Source organism: Sinocyclocheilus grahami, unplaced genomic scaffold (assembly GCF_001515645.1).
Source record: "Sinocyclocheilus grahami isolate Dianchi unplaced genomic scaffold, SAMN03320097.WGS_v1.1 scaffold1301.1, whole genome shotgun sequence".
NCBI classification, from domain to species: domain Eukaryota; kingdom Metazoa; phylum Chordata; class Actinopteri; order Cypriniformes; family Cyprinidae; genus Sinocyclocheilus; species Sinocyclocheilus grahami.
This window is the reverse complement of record NW_015506480.1, coordinates 31,432-41,177: the sequence shown is the minus strand read 5'-3', so window position 1 is coordinate 41,177 and position 9,746 is coordinate 31,432. Positions and strand designations below refer to the sequence as shown.

The 9,746-nt window shown below is 39.7% G+C and overlaps 1 protein-coding gene across 3 annotated transcripts in view; it reads left to right on the top strand.

The window, feature by feature from the left end:
- The window catches only part of LOC107568999 (rho GTPase-activating protein 23-like), a 133,747-nt gene extending 130,348 nt beyond the window's left edge, over nt 1-3,399 (top strand). For all 3 annotated transcript variants that reach the window (XM_016255000.1, XM_016254999.1, XM_016254998.1), the window contains one exon: nt 1,937-3,399. In XM_016255000.1, coding sequence (XP_016110486.1) covers nt 1,937-3,292 — 1,356 coding nt within the window. In that variant the 3' untranslated portion in view covers nt 3,293-3,399. The remainder of the gene's footprint in view (nt 1-1,936) is intronic.
- The last annotated feature ends 6,347 nt before the right edge of the window (nt 3,400-9,746 follow it).

The following is a 9,746-nucleotide window of genomic DNA, read 5'->3' as shown; positions in this document are numbered from 1 at the left end:
TTTCTGCAGCTGCAGAGGTTTTCAGGGAGCTGACTTGTGAAGTGTCAAGCAGAAGGCTTTGGCTCCCTTTCCCCCCTTTCGTAGCTGTGCACAGGCGTGGAGGGCTTGCACTGCTGGCGACGTGATGTTCAGCCGGCTGTCTTTTGCTTAAGTCTATGCGCAGTCGGTAGGACTGTTTAAATTTTTCTGAACCGTGTCAAGCTCCTCTTTAATTGCTGAGTCAGGGTTTGGACCTCAGCTCTGGCTGCATGCAGCTGGCCTTGTAAGGCCTTAGATCTGGTGTCTCTCTCATTTAGTTCCACATATGTTGTTTTTAAGAGTGACCTTGTGTGAAACAGTTCTCTTTTCAAGTCCTGTCCGATGGCTTTTTCCAGCGGCGCTTGGTGTCTAGCAGCTGTTAGAGCCTCTGTGAATACTGGTGATTTCCTTCTGTCGCACCATTCTGTGAGGTTCTTTGCATCCGTTCTGTGCTTTCTCTCGTTGAGCAGGTGTCAGTTCTCTGCAGAATTCTTTTGAGTCAGAGAATTTTGATTGAAATGGAAAGGACAAGGCCGAAGAAAGGCCTGGCACAATGCTTTGGTATCCTGAAGCGTTTTCTCACATCTTCATCTTAGCATCTGACCGAACCACCGACTGGGGCGGGTCCCTGGAGTGTGGCCTTTAAGGTCGGAGAAGATCCCCGCCTTTCGGAATGGGCTTGTCCAATGAGAGAGATGGAAATTTCCGAGCGGGTGGTGGCAATTGCCGGAGGGTTTACGACCCCTTTGTTCTCTAAGCATGGCTCACGCGCACTTGGGTTATGCAGCAGGACAATGATCCCAAACACACCAGCAAGTCCATCTCTGAATGGCTCAAGAAAAACTTAATTAAGGTTTTGGAGTGGCCAAATCAAAGTCCGGACTTAAATCAGATCGAGATGCTTAAACAGTCCATTCATGCTCGAAAACCCTCCAATGTGGCTGAATTAAAACAATTCTGCAAAGAAGAGTGGGCCAAAATTCCTCTACAGCGAGGTGAAAGACTCATTGCCAGTTATCGCAAACACTTGATTGCAGTTGTTGCTGCAAAGGGTGGCACAACCAGTTATTAGATTTAGGGGGCAATTACTTTTTCACGTAGGGCCAGGCAGGTTTGGACAGCTTTTTTCCCTTAAGAAAATAAATAATAATTTCAAAACTGCATTTTGTATTTACTTGCATTATCTTTGTGTAATATTAAAATTAGTTTGATGATCTGAATCTTTTAAGTGTGACAAATATGCAAAAAAATAAAAAAAACAGGAAGGGGGCCAACACTTTTTCACACCACTGTATATACAGTATATGTATATATAGGGGACTTTCCGAACTTTTGCCATTTGGTTGGCGCTACAGAGCACCGAACACCGAACACCAGGACAGCCAGGCACAAGAAAAGTTTCTTCCCCCAGGCAACCTCATGAACAGTTAAACACTCTCCCTATTGTGCAATAAAAAAATATGAGCAATACACTTATATTTATTTGATACCACCCTACATCTTAGTCCATCCCTACATCTTATTGTATTGTATTCCATCTATAGCACACCTGTACATACAATTTTTGTCTATTTTTGTTTATGTACATACATGTGTGTATTTTATGCATATCTTTATTTATTTTTTATTATCTCTGTTGTTGTTGTTGTCTCTGTGTACTGGAAGCTTCTGTCACCAAAACAAATTCATTTTATGTGCAAACATACTTGGCAATAGAGCTCTTTCTGACTTCTGACTTCTTCTTAAAACTTCTTGGGGGAAAAATGAATTGTAGTTCATTTAATATATCATTACTCCCAGTTTTTGTGGTTACCTGAGCCTGTCTTTTAATTCTATTTCCCCATGATTTTGTCTTCTTGCCTTTCATTCAAGGGTACATCCCCATTCACAGTAAACGTTCTTTCTCCATCTCTTACAGGCATATTTTCAAGATGCCTATCTGAGAGGGAATGAGCTATACACTGGAGAAGCCCAAAACCTTCCTGAACTTCTGGTCTGTTATCCAAGCAGCAAACCCACCTCCACTACCCAGAACCTTGGTCTTCCTGACAACCTCAGCTGTAAGCCCAACCCCGCTCTGGACAAATGCTCTGGAGCAGATAGTTCTGGGATCATTGTCGGGTTTCAGCGTGCCCATCACCACCTGACTCACCAGTGCGTCCACACCTCATCCTCAGCAGGGATAACAATGAGCCCGCTGGACTACCACTTTGCTAACCACAATGCAGCTATTGTCTCCGCCTCACTCCCCCATCCTAGGAAAGGCAGTCTTCCCCAAGCTCGCAGTGAACTGTGTCACCAGGCTCTGTCAAATTGGTACTACAGCCAAGCAGAGCGACCAGGCCTTGGAATCTATCATCACCAACATAGCATCTCTCATGACCAGCTGTGTGAGCTGGGACTGGCACTGCGAGGGCCTTGTGGTGGATGGTCACACAGCCCCTCTCAGGACACCCTTCTGCACCACTACAGTGCAACGACAGGGGCCAACCACTCCCTAGGGAAGCTAGGTAGGTGGGGTCAAACCTCTAGCCATTCCTGTTTAGAGAACCTGCTGTCTGCATATGCTTCCGATGAGCAGAATTACAGCTGTTTGCTAGAGACCTTAGAAAAGGCATCTGTTCCGATCTTGCCCCATTACAAAAGACCAGCGTGGCCTCATCAAAGGAATCAGCCATCCAGGGTTGAGGAGTGCCCAAGTCTTGCCCATCATGAGGCTGTTGCTACAATGGTGGCACCCTCAGATTGGAGCTTAAGCCAAGCCCAGCAGCCAGCTGCTCAGATAAAATGTTTACCTGCACAAGTTGTAGATGATCAGACAGTGGGCTATTGCAGCTACAGCACCTCCTTCTGCCAAAAGGCCAGCCATCTTATGCAACAGTCTCACTCCTTCAGTGACACTTCCAACACCCTTCCAATTCTGAAAACTGACCCACTGCAGAGTGCATCCTCCACCAATACCCCCGCAGCAGTGCTTCAAGACTCAGCTGCAGCAGGCTCAGTGATTGGTGGGTTTGGTAAGGAGAGTGTTCAAGTTAAGAGTCAGGAGGTGGTGTTTCGACAAAAGCCCCCCCTAGGCAGAAAAACTACTCATGGGTTGCTACACCCCAACTATGCTTTACCTGTGGATACTCCTGAACCCCTTTCAGCCACAGCCATTCCCTCAAGGTCAAAAGATTCATTGCACCAGACTAATGGTGGCATACCACCCTTGCCTGTGGATCAGGACTCCCTGGCTGCCATTCCTTTCATAGGTCAGTGGGGACTGATTTAAATTATATTCTTTTTTTTAACAGGTCACTTTAGATTTAGGCTTTTAGATTTACGTTTTATTTCAGTTCACTAGGTCAGGGTTCTCCAACCTTTTTTACACCACAGACCAGTTATATTTTGAAAATATTGTCACGGACCGGCTGGAGGGGGGTGGGGTGGGGTTTATATATACATATTAGTGGTTTAACAGATCATATTGTGGTTTTTGAGTCACTGATCGGATGATTTTTCAGGTTATGTATTTAAGCACAGGTTTATATATTTTAAGCACAGAGAATGAGAATGCCGACAAGGTTTTTTTGACAATTTTATGTGTATAAAATTATGGAGACATGGAGGCGCAAGGAGACGTGAAAGAGGAATCAACTCGCTATCCGCGTGCTGTCTGAAACATGTCTTTGTGATTGTGCGCACTTCAGGTGTGTGTGGCTGCTGTGCACACCAAAAACAGCATGTGAGTAACCAATGAAGTTCTCATTCGCTTCTTCTTCTTGTGGTTTAAAATTGCTTGAACTTGTAAATTGGCAAATTATTTTGCAAATCACATAGGTGCCAAACTGTGGGGCCTGGTCCATACATATCACAGATCAACTTTTATCCTTTTAACCCCTAATATATATATACTGTATATATATATATATATATATATATATATATATATATATATATATATATATGACAGATCAGAACAATAATTTACTAATTGAACAAATCGTCAAATTGCTACTCCATAGTAAATGCATACAACAATATAAATTATTCATAAAAAACTATTTTAACAATTTAACAATTTAGCCAATACTAGCCTACTATACAGAAATGGATTAATCAAATGTAAAAAATTGCAAAAATTGATTCATAACAAAGTTATAAAATATTCAATGAAGAGCAGTGAATAATTCTCTCATTTTCTTTTGTTGTTTGATTAACAGATGATGACAGACAGCAGCAGGTTTATATAGTAGGGTGCTGTCACGGAATGCACAGATACTGACTAGCGTTGGATTACTTTTCAAACTAAAGACATAACTGCTTTATTTTCACTAAAGACATAACTGACTGTGTTTAGTGAAAACTCCCCAAGAAGGATATTTTGACATATACAAAGTGCAAAGTAGCCAATATTTGACCGTGTTTCAGTCCATCTTGAATTGCACACACGGAAAGTGCTTAGGAAACAGTGTCTCTTCTGTGCAAACAGTGCAAATGTAACAAATTTTTTAGTATCGAGCAAGAATGGCAGGAGACTGTATATTACATGTCACGTTACATGATTTGACTGATTTGGATGTTACATAGAAAGGGCGACAGCGCACCCAAAAGGAACATTCATGTTTTCATAACCATTGGCCAAAATCAAAAACGGGGCAGTTCTCCTCGGGCCAGACGAAACCAGCAGTTCAGTTCCAGGCTGCAGCAAAGTCACATTGATATATATTGAGAAGATGGCACCAATGTGTGTGGCTTGCCGTCTGCCGCTCCATGTGCTGTTTGTGTTTGTTTATTTGATCTTATCAACTAAATCATTTTATCTGTCAGCCGCTGCGTTGTGCCTCACTGGTACTGACTTATGATCGGGCATCCCTTTTAAATCGGCAAGTTTCTGCAAACGCACTGCCATATCAATTACGGAATGGCTCTTACCTATAGCATTAGATCTCTTGCCACAATTCTGCGTGTGAAAGATCATATTTGAGCGCTACAAAAGTGCATTTTGCACGCGCACGATCTGAGTTTTGTGGAGAAAATGTTCGTTTCGCAAAGAAAAAAGTATTTCGAGTGCACTAAAATGAAGTTTGCATTTCAAATAAGTTTTTGGATGTGTGCAGTCCTTCTCTTTTGCGCGTGCAACGTTTCACTAGCTTGCTCACCTGATCAGTAGCCCCTCACTGCAGAACAAAGATCCAGGGGGCGGGGTTGGATCCACATATAGGGGGTGGAAATGGTAGGTTTAGGGGTGAAGATGGGTAGGTCTAGGGGTGGCGATGGGTGGGTTTAGGGATCAGGGGGTGGAGACGGGTAGGTTTAGGTATATGTAAGGTGGGAGGAGTTGGATCTGGATCCAACCTCGCCCCCTGGATCTTGTGTTCTGCAGTGAGGACCATCTCCACCTGATGCCTGCCCTCAGTGCTCTCTAAATGCCAACGACTTGCTTGCTCAACACAACCCAGCCTTACAAAATGCCATAATTCCGGCCAATCAGAGATAAGGCTGGTAAATTCTGATTGGCTGCCTTGACAACCAATCACAACATTCCTTGCATTGCTGATGACAGCGGAAGGCTGCTAAATTCTGATTGGCTGCCTTGACAACCAATCACAACATTCCTTGCATTGCTGATGACAGCGGAAGAGGGAAAATACTGTACAGTGCATGCATAATTATGCAAGTTGATATTCTGATTATATTTTTTTCCAAGCACATTTTACCAATTCCAAATAACATCAATCTTAACAACTATTAATATTAATGCTATTAATCTTGTATTTAATCACTTATAACCTATATATTATTGTTCATGAAGGATGGAAGTGAAAAACGCCTTATATTCAGGTGTGCATAATTATTAAGCAGGTTATCTTCTACAGAAAAATCTCGAAATGGACTAAAAATTAACTCCCAAAACTTACTGCCAGATTCTGGAAGATAAATTCTTCAAACAGTGGTACAAGAGGATGTGGTACTGGTCCTTCAAGAGTCACTCTCAACTTATCTGTCTACAAAGCCTATAAAAACTATTTTACTGCACTTCAGTATGTGATTCTTATTAAGTAGGGGTCATTTTCTGATTCTATACTTAACCTAAGTCTCTGAGAACCTGACACCTTGTACTTCTGGAGACTCCAGGTAGGTTGCAGTTCTGGAAAATGGTGGCGCTGGAGACTAAATGGTTCCTGGTTATTTCACACCCAATTCTTCACCTTAATTCCTAATTCTTTTGCAGTTAACATGCATCTTTTCTTCTCCAAATGTTTTTGACTGACCCTGCTGACCCACTGAGCATTTTGTTGTCCAATGGTTATGCATTAACTTTGCCCTTTTGGGCCCCCATGATGGTTTTCTGTGGGCTTGCCCACACGAAACCCACTCGGGGCCCCCTGTGGGTTAGCCCATGCGGGGCCCATAGCAGTTTGGTCATTTGGGGCCCTATGAGGATGAACCCACTGTGGGCTTGCCCACAAAAAAAAACAACCCGCGGCCCCTTGTGTTTTTTTTTTTATCTACATGCAAATGTTGCACTAAAATTAGATTTCTGTGACAATGACAGTAAAATGAAAACAATAAATTGTCCATAACAAAAATATAATATACATGTGTGTACTGTAAATATTTATTATGTATATATAAATATGCACACATGCATGTATATATTTAAGAAAAATATTTTATGTTTTTATATTAAATATATTTATATAATAAATAAATGTCTGTATGTATATATAGTCCCAGAGTCTGGAGGAAGAGTGGAGAGGCACAGAAACCATGTTGCTTGAAGTCCAGTGTGAAGTTTCCACAGTCAGTGATGATTTGGGCTGCAAATACAAAGGAAAAAAGAAGAATAAAAAGAACATAAATAAATACATTGGAACTGAATGTATTACAAGCTTCTTTTCCATAAACAGGAATAAATGTTCGTATACATCATCGTGAATAGACGGGTTTTGATAGCAGATGACTAGTAACACTGTAAATCAAATGCATACATGGTGAAACCTGTTTTATAGGAACACAGACTAAAGAAACCTTCAAATATTACGATGTTGTATTTACAAGATTAAATATAAAACACATTTTGAAAACTTTACTGTCATTCCTATAGCTTTATATATAGCCTGTGTGTGTGTGCGTGCATCATTACAGTCTTTAAAAAGGGTTCATATGTGTATCTCTTATCATCAGAAGACTGCAATCACTAATAAACAGAAGACTTCCTATTAATAAAGTATCTGAAAAAGATCTACTCTATGAACAATGCATTAAATTACATTAAATAAAGACAAAATAAATAAATAAAACAAGCAAATGAAACGATAACTCACATGTATCTGGTCCACTGATGCCATGTTTTAAGTCAAGAGAATTATAAATCATCTTATAACGCGTCCAAACTGACTTCCGGAAAAGAGAAATAACCAATGACATTTGAGGTTACAGTTAAAACCGCAAGCTCCGCCCCACGACTGACAAAAATAAAAGTGTTCGCGCGTGAGGGAAGATCAAGCGCGAGGATGTGGGGAATGATCATGCGCGCGCGAGGGCTTATATTGCGCACAGAGGACGTCACGCGCGCGCGAGGGTTTGAAATGAGCTCGCGGGCTCCCGTTTCCTTGCGTGTAAATCTGTTTTCCTCTCGCGGAATTGATTTACCGCGCGCGCCAGCATCAGTGGTGCGCTCGGTTATTAATGGCATAGAATTGCCGCCATACCTATCCTATTATAGCAGACATATCCACTGATTTACATTGATTTTCTAATAGTCCTGCACGATATGAGGAAATTCTGCTATGTGTGATAACAGTGGAGTTTTTTTTTTTTTTTGCAATGATGATTACTTGTGATAAATAAATGAATAATTAACTGTGCATATTAGGGCCAACAAATAAAACTAAAAAAAATTTTGTTTGTTTTTACAGCGGTTAAATCAAAGGCGTTCAGATGAGTCATCGCTGAAACGCCAGAGTTTTGTTGAGTGCTGAATTCTGCACTCTGGCGCCTAAATCCACCAACTCTGCTATTTCATAGCACGTTTCGGTGCCCATTGCTAAATAACATGTTCATAGTGCAATGACAATGAAAATACGATTCATCTTTCAGCCCTATTTCTAACCTCATAAAAAGAGTCGGTAACACTTTACAATAAGGTGTCATTTGTTAACATTAGTTAATGTATTAGCTAACATGAACAAACAATTAACAATATATCTATTACACCATTTATTTTTGTCTTTGTTAACATTATTTAATAAAAATACAGTTGTTCATTCATTGTTAGTTCATGTTAGTTCACAGTGCATTAATGTTAACAAACACAACTTGTTATTTGAATAATGCATTAGCGAATGCTGAAATTAAAGTTATTAATAAATGCTGTAGAAGGAATATTCATTGTTATTATGTTAACTAATGTAGTTAACTAATTAACCTTATTGTAAAGTGTTACCAAAGAGTCAAATACAAAGGCTAATTCTTATGTTCAGGATGCCTTGCGGTGTTACGAGGTTTTCGGTTTCCGAGATTTTCTGTTTCAGTGGGCGGGTCATACATGAATATTCATGAGTTTCCCGGACATGCGCGTGGAACCAAGTGGAACTGAGAATTTCAGTTCACGCTCCTAGTATCTCAGCAGGGTTAATGATATATATAGATTTTTAAAAAGGTAAATATATTTACAGTGTTGCACAAACTACATTTGTTTATCATTTCCTAACAGTTTATAATGTTTTTATTAGTTTACAGTGCACGTTTTGTGCAGTCGTCGCTGACTGAATGATTGCAGGCATTCTTTGTGTAATGTTAGGATAAAGCACAGCAAACTTCAGCTAGCTGTAGCCTATACATTGATTTCAGTTCTTTGTGCTCTTCATTTCTAGCTTGCGATGCTTTAAAACGGTGTCTGTTATTAGTGGTTATCATTTGTTGAATACATCACTGCCTGCAACAAATGAAATAAACCTATATAAACGTATGTGTGGACATATAGGCCTATGCGGTGTCTGTTGTTAGTTGTTTTCATTTAAATACAACAGCTGAAATAAACTTGTATTTGTGGATCGTTTTTCATCTATCCTGGTGTTCTTAAAAACTTTTAGGCTTAGGCTGTATTTACAAAATGAATAGGAATCCAAGACCACACACACAAGCATGAAGTGTTCCTTTAATAAGTACATTTTGGATTAAACAATATCGTATGGACACAAATTTAAAAAGTAGCCTATATTTGGTACTCTGTAAATGAGAAAAAAAATAATTTCATTAACAAAGGTTCATAAGTGTGAGTGTGCTTGTGCTTGTTTTGATATGCTATATAAAATACTGTTCTAAGGATTTGTATTAGTAAGGTTCTTTGTTCATGTCACCAACTGCATCAATTAAAAATATTAAAAAACATTAATATTGTGGAATAATTTTACAATTTAAAATAGTTTTTTTCCCCTGTGAGGTCAGATCTCAACTTCTTCTCTTCAGTGTCTCATGATCATTCAGAAATCATTCTAATATGCTGATTGTCTGCACAAGAAACATTTCTCATTATTATCACAGTTGAAAATGGTTGTACTGCTTAATGAAGTGTGGAAACCATTATACAGCGACAGGATTCCTTGATGAATGGAAAGTTCAGAAGAACAGCATTTATTTGAAATATAATTTATTTATAATTTAATATAAATGTCTTTACTGTCATTCTTATTAAACTGATGCATTCTTGAAGAGCAAAAATATATATTTCTTAAAAA